This window comes from Drechmeria coniospora, chromosome 03 (assembly GCF_001625195.1).
Source record: "Drechmeria coniospora strain ARSEF 6962 chromosome 03, whole genome shotgun sequence".
NCBI lineage: Eukaryota > Fungi > Ascomycota > Sordariomycetes > Hypocreales > Ophiocordycipitaceae > Drechmeria > Drechmeria coniospora.
In genome coordinates, this window is record NC_054391.1 from 2,212,954 (window position 1) to 2,231,418 (window position 18,465).

The window sequence follows — 18,465 nt, forward strand, 5'->3', positions numbered from 1 at the left end:
TACGGCTAGCGTGTGTCCGTAGTGGTAGTATCGGGTTGGGCCCTTATCGGGGGCGCTCCGGGGCCGATTTTTTCCTTCGGTATAGTTGAAATTTTACGTTTCGTTTTGCGGCTTGCCCGCGCTCCGCCGTTCGTATAGGGATCTCCCTATTGCCGCGTAAATTCCTCTAGGGCTTCCGTTTGTGCTAGAGCCTCTATCGGTTCCCAGGTTAGTTGTTCGTAACCCAGCCATTTTACAAGGGCATTGCGTTATCCCCCTCGGCCTCGGGCCCCCCTTGTAGCAAGGATGCATTCGACCTAGTATTCCTCTTGCAAGGTACCGTCCTCGTTTTAGACTAGCAGTAGGCCTGGCTCCGAATCCCGTACCACCTGACTAGGTAAGGGGTCGTTTGCTGCCCTTTCGATAAGGTCTATATAGAAGGTAGGGTGTAAGCCCTAAGGAATATCTAGTGTTACTGTAAGTAGTGTTGGTACTGCTAGTACTATAAACTTAGAAGCAACCTAGTCTAGCTTTCTGTATAGCCTGTTGGTTTTAATATGTCTAAGGCTAAGCTAGACCTTATCGCCTACCTAGAACTTTTCTGCTAGGCGACCTAAAGCTACTGCCGACTTGTGTAAGTATTGTTGTACAAAGGCAATAGCCGCTTGTGTAATTTCTGTTCCTTCCCTTAGGTATTGTAGGAAAGCAATAACCCTCCCTTTTGGTATTATTACGCTTGCCTGATCGTCCTCTACCCTCGGTATTGTACCGATTTCGTAGCCTAACAATAGCTTGTTTGGGCTAACTCCTGTAACTAAAGACTCCCTATTGTTTAGGGCCAGCTGGTAGGCGGCTAGGTGGGCCGGCCAGTCGAATTGCTTAAACGAGATTAGGATCCTTAGGGTAGCTTGAATTTCCTAATTTGCCCTCTCGGTGCCCCTATCCGTCTGGGGGTAGTGTGAAGTTAATAGGAGTTACTCCGTACCAATAAGGGAGCATAGGGATGTCCAGAACTTACTGAGCCAGTCTAATCCCCGATCCGTTATAATCTGGGCGGGAAAACCCCTAAATCGCTACTAGTAGGTCTTGAACCGTTCTGTATAAGCCTCTGCGCTTATTATAGTTATTGCCTTAAGTTGGATGAATTTGGAGAGGCGGTCTGTAATAACCATTAAGAATTAGGGGTCCTTATCGTTCTGTACTAGTAGGTCGGTTATAAAGTCGATCGATATTTACTTCCAGTAACGGTCTGGTAGGGGGATTGGTTGTAGGAGTCCCTGTCTCGGTAGACGGCTCTTACAGCTCTAGTAGCAGTAGTAATTCCAAACATACCGCGCTACGTCCTGTAATATACTATCCTAGTGGAAGTCCCGCTAAAGTGCGCGGAATGTTCCGTTACGACTAGGGTGGCCCGATATAGGTGATTCGTGTACCTATTGTATTATTCGCGTTGTTAGTAGTTCCTAGGCAGGTACCTATAGGCGTCCCCTATAGTATATTGCGCCGTAGGCACTAATGGTACAATCGGCCGTTTGTTCTTTTGTCTTCGCTTCTGCCGGGAATTTCCGCGCGCCTGTTGCTACTGCTTGTCGTCGAGCTTTGTATATTGTATTGTTTTGTAGCGCTTAGTCCTACAATTCCTATAGGTAGGGTTCCGGGAAGAGCAGTCGGCCGGCTGGCGTATCCTGTGGAAATAGCGTCTCCCTCCCTATTTATCCTTGTACTGCTGGGAGCAGTCCCTGTACTGCTGGGGGCAGTTGGGATGTATCGATAGCTCCCTGTCCCCCTTCTGTCTCTGGACGGGCCCGATCCGCCCTTGTGTTTGTAGCTATTATATCTTGGGCACTTAGTACTTTGCAGCCAGCCCGGGCCCGGTCTGTCCCTGTATTTACCCGATTTGTGCCTGTGTTTGTAATTGCTGTATCCTGGGTGTCCTAGGCGTTGGGACCTTCTTGCGCGGGTTAGCCTTTGGGCGCCTCCTGCAGTATAGAGATTGATACCGGCCGAAGTATTTATCCTAGGCGTAGTGCATCCTCCTCGTCTTGTTCCCGATACGAGAGCGCATCCGGCCATTGTACTTACGAGCCCGGTCTGTACTGTAGCGAGTAATTAAAGTTTGCAAGGACTTCCGCCTATTGTGCCTGTTGTTCCGATATCTCCCGCGGTTTGGTAAAGTATTTGAGGTTCTTGTAGTCCGTTAGAATAGTAAATAGTTCCGTAACGCCTCGTAGGTCTACCGACTACGCCTTAAGACAGCTAATAACTGCTAGGAGTTCCTTATCGTAAATTGTATAGTTCCTTTCTGCTAGTGTAAGTTTGGCTGAGTAGTAGGCTACTGGTCGTAGGACCCCCTTGCTGTCGATTTGCAAGAGGTATCCGCCTAGTGCCTTGCCTAAGCAATCGGTCTTAATAAGAGTCTTCCTGTCTGGGTCCTATTGTGCTAGGATTGGGTATAACGAAAAGGTACGCTTAAGGGATTGGAAGGCTGCGTCTTCTTCGGGTCCCTAGCAAAATAGTATACCCTTCCCTGTAAGGGCTGTAAGTGGTTCCGTAAGGCTTGCAAAATTGGGAATAAATTTGCGGTAGAAGTTCGCAAAGCCTAGGAAGCTCCTAATCCCCCTCACCTTAGTAGGTAGTTACTATTCTTGAATTGCAGCGATTTTCGCTAGGTTGGGCCTAACCTTAACGCCTGCTTGGATAATAAACCCAAGGTATTTAACTTTTATTGTTGCGAATACGTACTTATCGAGATCTAGGTAAAGACCGGCTGCCTGGAGCCGCTTGAGGATTTCCCTAACCTTAGTAATGTGGTCGGCCTTCGATCCGGAAGTATAGATTAGGATATCGTCTAGATAGGCTATAACCCACTCCCCTAATTTGTCCTGCAATACCCCGTTAATGTATCTCTGGAATAAAGCTAGTGCTCCGGCTAGGCCGAAGGGACAGACTAACTATTTGAATAGACCAAATCGTATACGGAATGCCGTAAGCGGTTTATCTCTAGGCGCTATACGTAACTTATGGAATACTGCTCGTACGTCCAGTTTAGTAAACCAGCGTGCCCCTGAGAGTAAGCGGAGCGTTTCCTTAACCAGCGGGAGTGGGTAACGATCCTGTTGTATAATCTTATTTAGGGCCCGGTAGTCTACATATAGCCTCCATCCTCCGTTTTCTTTCTTAGTAAGTAGTATTAGTGCTACTGCTACTAACGAACTTGCCCGTATCTATCCTTTGTCCAGTAGGTCTGTAATCTGCTTGCGGACTTTAAGTAGTTGGTCTTGTAGTATATTGTATAGTGGGCCCTAGGGTAGCTGTAGCGTTTCTCCCTTGTCGTTTTATTATAGTCGGATGTAGTGGTCTTAGGAGCCCTAGTGTAGTGGTAGGCCTAAGGCCTATTCCTTATCGAAAAGATTAGCGTAGTCCTAGAGGGCTGCCGGGAGAGTAGGTAGGGCTGTTGTTATTGTATTTGTGCTTCTAGGTACTTATAGTGCTGTTTCTTATAGTTTCGTTGCTATTTCTCGCAAGCTTGTTACTACTAGTACTCCCTGTTGTTTCCGTAAAAAGGTTTGTACTAGCGTAAGGTATACCTCCTGGGATCTATCGGAAGGGCGAATGTCGTTTGCTTATACGATTTAGTTACCTACCGCCCCGATTGTAAGAGTCCGATCTGTTGCGTTTAGGGTTACCCGTCGGTATTCTATTTATAGTAGGCCTAGTATAGCGTCTCGACTTAGGCCTGGGATAACGTATAGGAGTACTGGGCTCTCCCAGCTATCTATATCGATTGTTATACGGACTATGTTGGTTATTGTAGGGTAGGTAAGGGTGTTGCTTGTATTCCGCCGAGATATTATAACAGCCGTTTGGAGTAGCCGTTTTGTTAGAAGAGGGATAAGCTTAAGTTGCAGGCGTTGGGCTATCCTTTCGCTAATAGCCCTATAGCAGTCGCAGCCGCTATTGATTTGAATATTAAGGAACCTTGTAGAATTTACAAGTATAGCAATAAGAAAGGGTAGTCTATCCATCCTTAGTGTAATCTTTTTGAACTTGGTTTCCTAATTCCCCTGGTTCCTTATAGTCCGCTTGCCTGTAAACCCTTAGTGCCTTTGAGCAAGACTTAGCTCAGAGGCGCTTTGTTTCCCTCCTCTTCCTTGGTCTCTAATTCCTTGCGAATATATTCTTCCCCCCAAGCGGCCTAAATGCTTGTCCCTAGGGTATATAGGATTGCGGCTCGTTGTAGGCATTATTGGATATAGTAGCCTCCCTCCCTGCAGCGGATATATATACCGGCCGCCCTACGCCTGTCTCTCTCTTCCCGTATGACCTATTTCGCCTACTGTTGGGGCCCGCTTTGGCCTTGGTTCGTTTTTGTTGTCGGTCTGGTTGTAGCCGCTTTGGGCCCGGCCGTAGCCCTAGAGCCTGCTGTATTGACCCCTAATATTGGGGTGTCGCCGTCCTTGTCGGGTCGGGGGGTCGCCCTGGCCGTCCCCTGGCCGGGCCCGCCCCGGTCCCTAATTTTATCCTCCATGCGTTGCAATTCCATTTCGGACGCGATTCGTTTGTATGCGTTAACCGCCTCGTTATAGTTGTTTATTATAGTCCCCCGCTAGAGGATATAGTCCCTCATTCTCTTAGTTAGCCCAATACGGAGCTTTATAAGTTTTACCTCGCTAGGCCAATGCATCCCTCCTACCAGTATAAGCTTCTTTTCGAAGCGTATAAGGAACGCTGGAAACGACTCCGACGTCCCTTGCCTAATATCCTCCAGTTCGACAACCGCTAGTCGCTAGCGGTAAGGGTCGCTGTAAGCCGATTCGAGGTACGTTAGGAATTGGAACGGGTCGTAACCGATGCGGGAGCCTTCTTCGAAGTACGTTATAACTCGTCGCTGGACTTTGGCCGAGAGGTTTTACCAAACGAAGATCCATTGGTCCTGGGCGGACCCGATGAAGTCCTTATCCACTCGGAGCTTGCGGTCCATGCAGAACTTCCAGGCTGCAAAGGTACCCTTGTTGCCGTTGTACGGGTCCCCGACCGGAATCGGTTTGCGTTTAATACGGGCCCGTAGTATACCCGACTCGTCCCCGGTCCGCTCCTGCTAGGGGTCGATTGTTGAGGTATCTATTGGCTGGGCCGACGAGTGCCCTGGGTCCTGCTGTGCCTGTTGCTGCCTATTCTTCTGCAAAGCTGAGATTTATACAGAGTACGTTTCCATTTAGGCGTGCATTCGGCCAAACTCCGTGTGGACTTTTGCCATAAAGTCCTCTATAACTTGCTGGAGGTTAATTTCTTTAGGCTTCCCCTTATCCATTTTGACTTACGATAGTTAGGCTTTTCCTTCCTCCTAACCGGTATAAGTAAAGTCTTTTAAATGTTACGGAGTCGCTAGGCGACTGCTCTAGGACTCTTAATAATATTTATTAAAAGACTTAAAGGAGGGAAAACTACCTAATAACTAGGGCTTTTAGTTGTGTGCGTTCCTTCTAGTAGGTCCCTTGGTTCCCTTCGTTCTCCTATATCGGGCTAAGCCCGATACTATAACAGTAGCTTAGCTAAATTATTAGTCTTATTAAGACTAATAAATACTTCTAGTCCCTTAGGAATTTTAAGGTAATTAACTTCGGGTAGCTTACTGTTTAGGAAAGCACCAATAAAGTCAATTTGTTCGACGTACTAGTTATTCTAGGCGGCTAAGGCTAGTAGTATCCTCTAGGTAGGTAGAATACTAGTAGTTACAAAAGTCTTAATATAATTAAGGCCTTTAATTTGCATAAATCCCTTAGCTATTATTTGTGCCTTGAATTTAATAGGGTTATTCTACTGATCCTTTTTGACTCGTAGTATAAGTCGGCTTTTCAGAAGTCGTCTGCCAGTTAGTATTTCTTAAAGGGGGACAAAATAAAATACCCCTACCTGGATAAGCTACTAGAATTCCAAGAATATAGTACTTATCTACTGGTCTTTATTGTCTGACTTAAGTACCTGTTTCCAGCTAGTAGGCTTGCTACTATTTAGTAGTTGCTTTGCCTTAGCTTAGTAGTATAGGTCCTGGATCCAATACGCTAGGTTAAGATCTATTGGGTCAGGGTTGTCTTCTGGTTCTAGTGCATCTGGAAGAGAGGTATCTGCACTTAGTACAAGTACTACACCTTACATTTGCTTATAAGGCATATACCCCTATAGCGCGCCTTATATCTAAGCTCTTAACCCTGGCTTATTACCAATATAAATTCTACAATAGTAGTCGAATAATGCTATCCTGCTTTATTCTTTAGTTAGAATGTCTTATCCGACCTCTTAAGTACTAAGCCGTTACTACCGAGGCCTTTAAGGATCCCAGTTTTGTTTATATTCCAATAGTATTTATATATTGTATGCATATAGTAACTAATGGTGGACTAGGATTACGTAATTATATAGCGCACAATTATCGAGAGGATAGAAGTAGCTGTATTAGCACAGCCTCTTTTCTCTCCTTTCGTACTAAATTGAATCTATTAAAAGAGATCTCTTGTTACTAGAATCCCCCAGAACCGAACCAACAGTATTACTGCGCAATAGCCTGGATCTCAGAGGTCCTTAGTAAATTGAACCAGTTTTTGATACGGCTTATAGTATTTAAACGGTATAAATCAATAGACTTGCCTTAAATAGTACCAACTTCTGGATTACAGCGTAAGAAGCCATTATGTTATGGTCTTGGGCTTTGCCCAAGTACAATGGTTAAGAAGAGCAGCAACGGCCCTTGTAAGCGTGGCTAATTTACAAAGCATTAGCTTTCTTTGTCAATACGTACCCTTTTGCTGGATGCAATAAGGGGGGGCCGCATGGCGCAACGGCTAGTAGCATGGCTACTGCTTATGCCTTACTGGGGTCAGTCCGTAACAATTGTTACGGACTGACCCCATAGCCTGATACCGCAACACCAATGACTCAAGAGTTACTCATTGCTAAACTGATTAATGTTCTTGGCTACAAGCAGAGATAATACTCGTAAGAGCTATGATAGAAGGACCTGAATCTCAGTCGTCGTCCTTGGAAATACAGACCTCAAGCCGGGTTCGCCTGGATTCTCTGAGTCCCGATCGACCCGCTCTAACTCTTGCTCTAACCCCTTAAAATCCTCACAAAATCGCTTTGCCGCAAGTTCCGTTACCTCGTGAGCCAATGATGAGTCCTGCAAATACCTTAGCCTCTCCATGGCATCCATCAGCGCCGAAGGCAAAAACTCGTCCAGCCTGCGGCTGGCTTTCAAAATAGTGTCTTTGTTCAGCTGCTCCTTTGATGTCTCATCGTTGTGCCCCAGCAAAGGACTTAAACCAGAACCCTCGCAGAAGAAGCGGTGCTGATCTTCAATAAGTTTTGCCGTCTCAGTGCGGATACTATCCTTGAGCTGGTCTGCTCTCCGGTTGGTAAAATCAGCGACTCCAAGGCATTTCACTGCCGTAAGCTTGCAGTTCACGAGGAAAATCGCGCCGTCCGGAAGTTGCATAGATTCTGCCATGTTGTCACAGCCCGACATGAAAGGTTCGAAAGCCTCAGCCAGCACCTTCTCGAAGTCACCTTCTCTGCTGTCATTCGAGGATAATGATGACTCAAATGTCTTCATTATCGCCTTTAATTGCTTAAGTGCATCGTGTAAGAATGCGGGAGGGCCTAGGTCTGGTGGTGTGTGCTGAAATTCACCCTGCAGAGTTGCGATATGATCCCTGACAAGGGATCGGAACTGGCGCAGAGCTTCCTCTTCGAGGCTCCTTATGCATTCTACTAGGTTGGAGTCCATACCGAGGAGCTTCTGAAATGTGATTTGGTAGAAGTTAATAAGCATGGAGAGCTTGTATGCTGAGATAATGTCCTCGTTTGACCTAATGACTTGCTCGACTCTCTGTCGAAGCGTCCGTGACGCCCCGGCAACATCTCGATCAACCAAGTCGCCTAGAGCTCGAAGCGCGTTAAATTCGTTGTCACTTTCGTCCTCATCGGCCACGAGACGCCAGATCTCAGCGTCTCGGCCGGACTTGAGTCCCCTAGCGAGTTCTTCCCCCTCTGCAATGAATAAGACCTCAAGAGTCTCACGTTCACTAACGGTTGCTGAGTGGATCCAAGCAAACATATCTCCAACATATCGGAGAAGGTCATGTGCCGCCAGGTCGATAGGTTTTGCCGAAGGCTCCTCTACGCCAAGGGTTGTCGTTCCCGTCAAAGCAACGTGGAATGCATCCGAGAGGATTCGCTCTCGTGCCTCGGCGAAAAAGTCCAGGCAGCTTTGAAACAAGGAGGGCCTCTCAGCCAGAACCCGGAGAGCTTTCCGAATCGATGGATTCATTTGCAAATTCTCAAGGTTCAACGTCTTGAACTCCCGCTGAACCCATGTGTATAATTTCTGGAAGCCAAGATGTATGTTCTTGGACGACTGTGCCATCAAGTCAGAGCCGAGCTTCTGTCCCTCGAAGCCGAGCAAAATCTCGCAATCCTGGCAAATCCGCTTCGCTTTCAAAAGAGTGTCGAAAAACTGGTCATCAACAGGCTCAGATTTTGACGTTAGGGCTGCAATCTCCTCCCCTGTCAGCACAAAATGTTCCTTGAAAGATTCCAAAATCTTTCGCTTCGTTTCCACTTGGCTTCGTGCGTCGAGGTGTGCTTTGGCCTCGCCTAGAGCTGGCATTGTTGCAGCATGAGCAACAATGACTCCTTCCCTCATGTCGTCATATCCCTCGTTGAGTTTATCTAGTGTAGCTTTGATGCGGCAAAGTTGCTAATCGGATAATCAGATCACATATTAGTGGCTTGGCTGTGCACGAAACACCTACCTCCGCGATATGCCCAAACTCATCAATGATTGAGCTGTTACTATCAAGGACTTCCTTGTGCAAATCAAGTCTTACTCGACGTCGGGATTTAGCACTGTTTTCTACGCCTCTCGCATCAAGGAGGGACAGAGCTTCCCGAAATTCCACATCGGAATAAGACGTGGACAGTATGGCGGTCACCTTTTCCGTAAGAGGACTGGAGCCTTTGGAGGCTGTTGATACCGACGTGCCAGGGAGTGCCAGTAGACTATTGCCCAGGCTTTCCAGCGATATCGAATCAACGGCCATGTCTTGATTGAATGGGTTACTCCCAGGGAATGTTAGCATATAATCTCAGGAGAGGCGGCAGGGTTGACATGTGCCTGGCGTTTTGTTTGGTACGAGGCCGCTTTTTGAACCGATCGCTTCGCTGTTATGGTGGATAGAGCTTGCCCAGGCGAGTAAACTACCACCCAACCACAGCCCTCCCTGGTTTCGAGTAGCCTAATCATTCGACTAAAATAACCCTAGTTCTATTGTATTATAATTAGTATTACTGAACACAATGAACGCCCTTCAAAACTTCTGAAGTCGAATAAAAAATTAAAATATAAACTATATAGAACTCAGGCTATATAAAAACATAATTCAGATAAACAATTTTGTCTTATATTTTAGCAAGAGATCTTATAAAGCAAATTCAAATATTGCCCCTAATAAAATCCTTAAATTATTCTTAATTCTTATATTAAAATACCTTAAAGATCTTATAGTATTAGGTAGTTAAGACTATTATTTAATAATTATTGCCTCCATTATATTTAATGTAGCTGTATTTAAAAAAGGCGTATTATAACTCTTACAATTTGTATATAAGAAGTAAGGGTAATAGAAGTATATCTTACGGACTAGGGAATTAATTACGCTATTGGTTATAGCAAAATAGGTACTAGTTAGTAACTAGATAAGAGTACAAACTTAGGGGTACCAAATTATATAAACGAATGCAATTATTTAATTAAGTATAGTATAGGGGAAATAGGACTATTTATGCCTGTAAGGTAGTACCTTAACAACCTTATATACCTAGGTTGAGACTATAACTACTATATTAATATGCGTATAGATAAGTCTGTGAAGTTAGGTAGCTAGTCTATTATACCGTACTGTATATACGTATATAAGCCTATTTAGTTAGGTAGCCAGTCTGTTATACTATACAGTAGGTTACCTGCTTAGTTGTGTTGTACAGTAAGTTACCGGCTTAATTACCCCTATACTATAGTTAAAATTACTAAGAGTAGTACTATTAGCTAATAGCGGCTAGTAGTAGTTAGGAGAATAGCTATTAGAGTTCCGATATTACGGAGTTACTAGGCTACTGCTCTAGGACTCTTAATAATGTTTATTAAAAGACTTAAAGAAGAAAAAACTACTTACCGATTAGGGCTTTTAGTTTATGTACGTTCCCTAGTGGGTCTATTTATTCCCTCCATTTTGTATTCTATATTGAGCTAAACCCAATAATATAATATCCGATTAATTAACTTAAGTATTCGACTAAATACTCTTAAAAATAAAAGGGGGAAAATAGGAAGAATAGTATATAGTAGAAGTACAGTTATACGGACTATCCAAAATAAATATTAATTAATACTATTAGTAATAGTAAAAAGGGCACTAGTTAGTAACTAAGCAGGGAATACAGATTTAAATAAGTCAAATAGTAGTACTATGATGCAATTCAGAAAAGAAAGACTTATGTATTCTTATTATACTTATATACTTACTTATTCCTATCTAAGATTATAGAAAAGGTAGGACTATTTTATACTTAAGAGGTAGTACCTTAATTAGTATAATATATACGTATTGGAATTCTATCTAATTCTATTGTTAAGGAGTCACTAGGCAACTGCTCTAGGGCTCTTAATAATGTTTATTAAAAGACTTGAAGGAGGGAAAACTACTTGGCAACTAGGGCTTCTAGTTGTGTGCGTGCTTCCTAGTGGGTCCCTTGGTTCCCTCCGTTCTTGTATATCGGGCTAAGCCCGATACCATAACATCTATATAATATATCTCTAAACAATCTACTTACATACAATACAGCTCTAAATACTCTAGTTACATAACGGACTAACCCCAGTAGGGCATAAGCAGTAGCTATGCTACTAGCCGTTGCGCTATGCGGCGCCCCCTTATTGTATCTAGTAAATGGGTACGTATTAACTGTGACAATATCGTATATCGTATTCTCTTCCTAGCCTACCCTACACCCCCCGTCACGTGACGCGCGGACCGTCTGGGTATATAGGCCGTTCCTCGCCGCCCTTGCTGTTTTCTGTCTCTTTTCTTCCTCCTTAGTCCGAAAATTCTACAGTCTTTGCGCATACTGCCTTCCTGCTAGTCAGCTTCGTGACATTAACAAAGAAAGCCAATGCTTTGTCAATTAGCTACGCTTATAAGAGCCGTTGCTGCTCTTCTTAACTACTGTGCTTGGGCAAAGCCTAAGACCATAACAAGTTAAGTTATACTACTAGTTGTATACAACTAGTAGAGTTAGTTAGTCTTAAAATAAAAAGGGGGAAAATAGAAAGAGTATATAATAGAAGTATAATTGTACGAACTATTCAAAATAGATATTAATTAAGGCTGTTAGTAATAGTAAGAAGTGTACTAGTTAGTAACTAGGTAAGAATGTTATAGTATTAGGCTTAGCTTAATATAGGATATAAAATAGAGGGACTAACGGACCTACTAAAGGAACGCATGTAAACTAAAAGCCCTAACTGTTAAGTAGTTTTCCCTTCTTTAAGTCTTTTAATAAATATTATTAAGAGTCCTAGAGCAGTCGCCTAACAACTCCGTAATATCCTAGAGCAGTCGCCTAGCAACTCCGTAACAAAGCCCGACTGAATAATATAAGACAAGGGAGACAACAGACCTACTTAAAGAATATATACAAAAAGGAAGCCCTAATAGACAAGTAGCCCTTTTCCCCTTTAGGTTTTTTAATAAACTTTATTGAGATTCCTAGAGTAGTTATTATAGTATCGGGCTTAGCCCGATACAAGAGAACGGAGGGAACCAAGGGACCCACTAGGAAGAACGCACACAACTAGAAGCCCTAGTTGCTAAGTAGTTTTCCCTCCTTTAAGTCTTTTAATAAATATCATTGAGAGTCCTAGAGCAGTCGCCTAGCGACTCCGTAACAGTAGTTGCCTAATAGCTCCGCAACAGGTATGCATATATAGACAATAGACTAGTTAACCGTTTGCCCAAATGGCCAAAACTATTAAAAGATCTACTGGTATCCGCACTTAGTGCGGGTACTGCACCTTACATTTGCTTTTAAGGCCTACGCTTATAGTGCGCCTTTGTTATGGAGTCACTAGTACTACCAGTATCTAGTGGTCGAAAATAGTTGTTAAGAAATCTACAGAACTCTAACCTAAGTACCAGGCATTGGAGTACTTATACTCCAATACCTGCTTAGTCATAGAGTACAGTCACGTGCGGTAGCACGTGACTCTATCCTAAGACATAGCTCTATTAGGCAAAGCCTAATATTATAACAGCCTTACAACTATATTATTATAATAACATAATTACTATTCTATACCTTTGCCCTACCTAGGCGAAATTATTATAGTACTAAGGGTAGTATTTATAGTTGCTTTTTACTTTAGCTCTTTAAGTTTAGAATTATACAAAAGGATTAATATAAATAAATATTATACTTTATCTTATAACTTAAATACAATAAAACTAATATATATAGAATAATTATATAATGTATAAAGTATAATATTTTCTTTATATCATAATTGCTCTTAGTATACGTATTTATCCAGTGTCTAGGCAGAATGCAACAAATTGTTTTCGGTATATTGGAGTAGTGTATCATCTCAGCTGATCTAGCGCACAGGTCAGTAAGCTTGGTCATGAAGTATCGAAAGCCGCAAGGACTCCCCCACGAGGGACATAGATCAAAGTACACTATAGTGTCAATATACCCGACACTTGGAACATTCTTTATAGCCGACTGCACCTTGCACCTGGGTGATTAATTTGTGCCTGCTGTCCTATTACCTCCGTAGCATGTTGAAGCTGGCAAAGTCTGCTGTGCCCACCTCAATCGCAATACCTCTCAGACATGGTCTTTCTTTTCATGGTAATTCTGTCTGGGTACCTTAAACGCGGTAGATGAGGCAAGGTATCGTGCCTACGAAGGAAGTCATATCTGGCAGGGATGGCTATTGTTTTACCGGGAAAGCCACAGTCCAGCGTCCAGGGGCTGGCAACTGGCCTCTGGCAAGGCCGGCATCTCAATGTAAGTTCTCGAGCTTCTGGTCCACCACGAAATACACGGACTGGTTCCGAAAATCTGAGGCAGGCATGATCTCTACAGGTGTACACAACAGGCGGCGCCTTTACCATACTCGATGGCCCTCAAACAGTACTCCAGACCGTGTACAACGATGACGATGACGAGCACCAGCTAGAAGCGATTGCAATTGACGAGGCGTCGGGAAAAGTTGCCGTCTGTTCCGCTGAGCAAGTTCGAATATACCAACCAGTCAACTCTGTCGATGGTGATAATCCAAAGGTTACCTACCTCCACTGACCGTGCACGCTCCTCGCATGGCCTTTGACCGGGGCTGATAAGCAAGCAGTGGACTCGGCAGGCTTATTTCGAAGTCTCCTCACTCAAGTCAGCCGCGCCATGTTCGCTATCCTGGGGCAGCTCCGAAGAGCTTCTCGTTGGCAACACCACGCTCTCACTCTTCGCGACCAAGACCCATCCGCCCACCTGCTCGTGGATCAAATCTCTCCCCAACCCGGTCATGACATCGATCATCTCATACGACTCGGCATACATCGCTAGTGTCAGTCACCACGACCGACTGCCAAAGGTATGGAGGCGGCTAACCTACGGTCCGGACGAAGTTCGATTTGATATGACTTATCTCCGCCACCCCGACATCGTCACGTCTATCAGGTGGCGAAAACCTTATCACCTGGACCAAACCGTCGAGAATGTCCTGTATACAGTTTGTCTCGACTTTCGTGTCCGTATATGGACTGCGCCGGATGCGAGTGACGGGCGATACTGGCGTCTCTGGGGGCAGGTGGATCTCCATGAAAATGGTAGCGGGATACCTACTTCGCCCAGCTGTCGATTTGTATGCATCATCGATGGCCGTGACTTTACTACTGCGGTGGAAAGTGCTGCGAAAGATCGCATGGCAAGCAATTATAGCACTGACGATGTAGCCCTGGATTACGTTGTGGCCATTGCTCGCAAGAACCCCGAAATATGTCTGGCTTTTTACAGCAACGGAGGTATTTCAGCATGGGCTCTTGAAAATGTCGGCAAAGTCTCCAGAAGCAGTGGAAAGATACTAAACATTGCGGACGTCCAGGTTCGACAGATTGAAAGCATATCGTCCTTCCTTAAGCCTTTCGGCAACCGCTTCAGTCATATTCAGGTCGAAACGTACTGTGGAAAGCCAGACGGACGACTATACATGCTCCTCCACGTGTTTGACGGCCGAGTGGGCGTCTTCACGGGGGATGTTGCAGACCTCCTCGACCCCACACACAATGACAAAGGCATTGCCCTGCAGACAGTTTGGTCTGGTCATTCTGCGCCTATAAAGAAGATAGTGCGCAATTTTAGTGGTAGAGCTATTGTGTCGAGGACCGCTGCTGGCGAGTGCGTTGTCTGGCAACACTCGTCGTCATTGCCGCCCCTGAGGGCTTTAACTCGCCGGAGCACCATTCCTGAAAAGCGGCATATTCATCGTATATGTGTCCTTCGACAGGGCCGCTTCGTCATTCTCATTTGTGGAACTGAGCTATCACTATGGGATTGCAGGGCAGAGATAGCGGCTCCTCTTGCACGATGTGCGTTCCAAATTTCAGGTACACCGCTCTGTCTTATCATACTGCCTCGGCCTGATGCCAGAAAGTCGACGACGGCTCACGTAGCCATGATAACTTCGGATCGACAAGGCATAGTATGGGAGGCAAATCTACCGCACTATTTGGATGATCCAGCTGGCAACGAGGGCGCGGCCATATTCGAGTTCTGTCGCTTCGAACTAAACATGCCCGATTCGCTAAAATATGTCCTCCCCGTTGATCCTGCTGGCTCACTCCCGGTAACATCGGACTCTTTGGACGTATTTGCCAGGGATATTGCCATGTCCTATACGTGGACTGGCCGGGTCGACCTCTGGACAGCTCGCATCGACCCTTCGCGCCGGTGCGTTGACTGGCTTTCGACGTGCAGCACGGAAACAGGGCTTACCAACCCAGCTCTGGCGAGCGGCAGCATGCTAAAGAAGGCAGCATTGGTGAACTCAGCAAGATCCCAGTTAACGATATGGGACATTGGTGGTTCCCGCCTGGAATATGAACAGAACTACAAACTGCACGACGAAATTCAAGATCTTGACTGGACATCCACCCCGGACAGTCAGTCAATTCTCGCTGTGGGCTTCCAATATCGCGTCATTCTGGTATCTCAGATGCGGTTTGACTACCTCAACAAAGGGCCAGCTTGGGCACCAATCCGAGAGATCAGTACTCGCCCCCTCACGCCCCACCCTATTGGGGATTCTACCTGGCTTGGGGATGGCCATTTAGTTGTCGGTGCTGGAAATCAGTTATTCATATACGACAGACATGCCGGCAGTGTTGACTCTCTCATTGCGGATTTTCGTACGGCCAATCGTAGGGACGGGTCGTGGGACCTGTTCCAAGCCGTCCAGAGATTCAACGGCCCCATTCCCCTATTTCACCCACAGTTCCTTAGCCAGTGTATATTGGCCGGAAAGAGTTTTCAAGTCCGGCAAATCCTTGCGGCTCTACACAAGACACTCAAGTACCTCATTCCGGGCGAAGCTGTAGATGACTACCTTGGTCTAGATTTGCAGGACTTCCACACGATGCCGGTGAGTTGACAGATGGTTGTATATTCTGAAGCACTGAGAATGCTGACGGAGCCGTCGTATTCTAGATCTCCCGGAGTCTCGTGCCCGGCAAGGCAAAGAACTCCTACTTGAATGGAACGTACAACATGCCGGGAGTTGAGGGCCGGGAGGATGAAGTCGGGGATGCCACGGAGATTTTCTCTGAACAGATGGCGGTGGCTATCAATGAGCGACTGCTAAGAATCGGGATACCTCAGCTTACGGGTCATGAACAGATACAACTTGCTGATATGGTAGAGTGCGTAGCACTTGTGGAGCAGCATCGTCGGTCGATGGATGAGAATGCTGCCAGATTCATGCTCTTTTACCGACAAAATTCCTTACGAAAGGGGCAGACTGGCGAAGCGCTATTATCGTGGAGGGAAATTAACTGGGCCTATCATTCGAGCAGTCAGGACTTGCTCGCCGACTTTGTCTCGCGACAGGCACACGGGCAGATGCTTTGGCATCACGCTCGTGGCAGTGGCATCTTCATGTGGCTTTCTGATGTGAAGGCGTTGGTAAGTGACCTGAAGGCTCACGCGGATTCGTAATTTGGAAATGGCTGACCGACAGCACAGAGGGCACAGTTCGAGATAATTGCTCAAAACGAATACATCAAAACCGAAGAAAAGAACCCTGTTCACTGCAGCCTCTTCTACCTGGCTCTTCGCAAGAAAACAGTATTGCAGAGGCTGTGGCGGATGGCCAGCTGGAATAGGGAGCAGGCGGCGACGCAACGGTTGCTGTCAAACAACTTCGACGACCCGAAATGGCAGAGAGCGGCGCTGAAGAATGCGTACGCGTTGCTTGGCAAGCGAAGATTTGGTGAGTTTGACGTGTGTCTTGATACGTTCGCACTATGCTGAGTGGGTGAACAGAATACGCTGCTGCCTTCTTCCTACTTGCGGACCACCTCGAGGATGCCGCCGAAGTTTGCTTGAAGCAACTGAAAGACCTTCAGTTGGCCGTTGCTATCACACGAGCATACGAGGGAGACGGCGGGCCAATTCTGTGCAAGCTGCTTCAGGATGAGGTTCTCCCCCTTGCAGCCCAGGAGGGAAACCGATGGCTCGCATCGTGGGCATTCTGGATGCTTGGCCGCAGGGACATGGCAGTCAGGGCCCTTGTAGTATGTGTAATGTCGGCCAAAGCTGTACAAATGCTAACAATTGGCGTGACAGATGCCTGTGTATGCGCTCCTTGAAACTCCGAGTTCGCCCGACATCAAGTCGCGGCTGTTCCTCACGGATGACCCGGCTCTGGTTGTCCTTTACTCGCAACTTCGCCAGCAGACTTTACAAACGCTCCGAGGGGCGTCGAAAATAACTCCAAGGGTAGAATGGGAGTTCGTGCTGCACAGCGCAAAATTGTACGACCGTATGGGATGCGATCTACTGGGCCTAGATCTGGGTAAGTCGGAGCAGATAGAGGCAGGAACCCGTGTGTTGACTGTCTCGTTCTATAGTGCGAAACTGGGAATTCCAGCAGCCAGCCACGGCTGGGTTTGGTGGTGAGGTTAACCCGCTAAAACTGTTGCGCCGAAGAAGCTCCTTGGTTGTCGACGATTTGCCTCCTCCGCGGCGCGACTTTGAGATGAAACCAAGAGACGAGGATGAGAGCGCAAATATGTTTGCGAAATCGGCTGCGAAGGCTTCAGCAGCGGTCCCCCCAGTTTTTGAGGAGCCCGACGCGAATTCGTTACTAGATAGTTTCGGGCTGTAATATAGCAATTTCTCCTTATTTCCCACCTGCCTTTCTCCTCTATAAATTGGTATATGCGTATTCGTTTTGGTAGTAGTTTAATTATGTTTTTGTAATAAGGAGTCCTGGGCTATTCATTGCTAATTAATTATTAAAAGAATAATTATAGTATGTAGTAGACATATATGAGCGTATATATACTTATAATACTAAGGCTTGCTACTTATATATAATATTTAAACCTAGTTTAAGTAAAATTGAACGTATAAGTACTTATTATACTTAAATATGTTACGGTATCGGGCTAAGCCCATATGTATAACATATAACAAAGGGAGACAACAGACCTACCTAAGGAGCGCATACAAATAGGAAGCCCTAACTAATAAGTAGTCTTTCTTCCTTTAAGTCTTTCAGTAAATACTATTGAGATTCCTAGAGCAGCTAATTATTAACTCCGTAACAAAATAGGTTATAATATATACATACTATACTAAGGAATGTACTTGTTAAATACTATATATTTATTCCTTAAAGGGTTTGCAAAATAGTACTAAATAAGAGTAATAATAAGCTACAGCCTTTTGTTTCTATAAAAGTAGGCGTTTTAAGAAAGTCTTATATCTTCTTCTTACTTTTATTACGGAGTTACTAGGCAGCTGCTCTAAGAATCTCAATAAAGTTTAGTAAAAGACTTAAAGAGAGAAAAGGACTACTTATCCGTTAGGGCTTCCTTTCTATATATACCCTTTGCTTTTGGGTGGGTCTGTTATCCTCCTTGTCTTATATTATCCAGTTGGGCTTAGGCTAATACAATAATACTCGTATTGTAATTTTCTTACTAGTTAACTTTTATTATATAATATAACTAGTTATAAGATAAGTTATTACTTATACTAAGGAAAACCCTTTCAAATATTATCGATTTTGTAAGACTAGGCGCCCGGGTAAAGCTCGGGTAGACAGGAAGGCGGGGTAGCCCTAGGAGTAAGGCACGCCCCGGCTACAAAAGG

The 18,465-nt window shown here is 45.2% G+C and overlaps 2 protein-coding genes across 2 annotated transcripts; one reads left to right on the forward strand and one right to left on the reverse strand.

Moving 5' to 3' along the window:
* Positions 1-6,979: 6,979 nt before the first annotated feature.
* Positions 6,980-9,116, reverse strand: DCS_06476 (Oligomeric Golgi complex subunit 6; the record flags this gene model as incomplete). Its single annotated transcript, XM_040803766.1, has 2 exons — positions 6,980-8,734; positions 8,790-9,116. The coding sequence occupies 2 exons, from the start codon at positions 9,114-9,116 to the stop codon at positions 6,980-6,982; spliced, it is 2,082 nt and encodes a 693-aa protein (XP_040653870.1).
* Positions 9,117-13,020: 3,904 nt separating this feature from the next.
* On the forward strand, positions 13,021-17,473 carry DCS_06477 (WD repeat protein; the record flags this gene model as incomplete). The annotated part of the gene is made up of 9 exons (XM_040803767.1): positions 13,021-13,101; positions 13,180-13,377; positions 13,445-14,487; positions 14,650-15,730; positions 15,796-16,269; positions 16,330-16,576; positions 16,630-16,880; positions 16,933-17,161; positions 17,217-17,473. 9 exons carry the CDS (start codon positions 13,021-13,023, stop codon positions 17,471-17,473), a joined length of 3,861 nt encoding a protein of 1,286 aa, XP_040653871.1.
* Between the last annotated feature and the right edge of the window lie 992 nt (positions 17,474-18,465).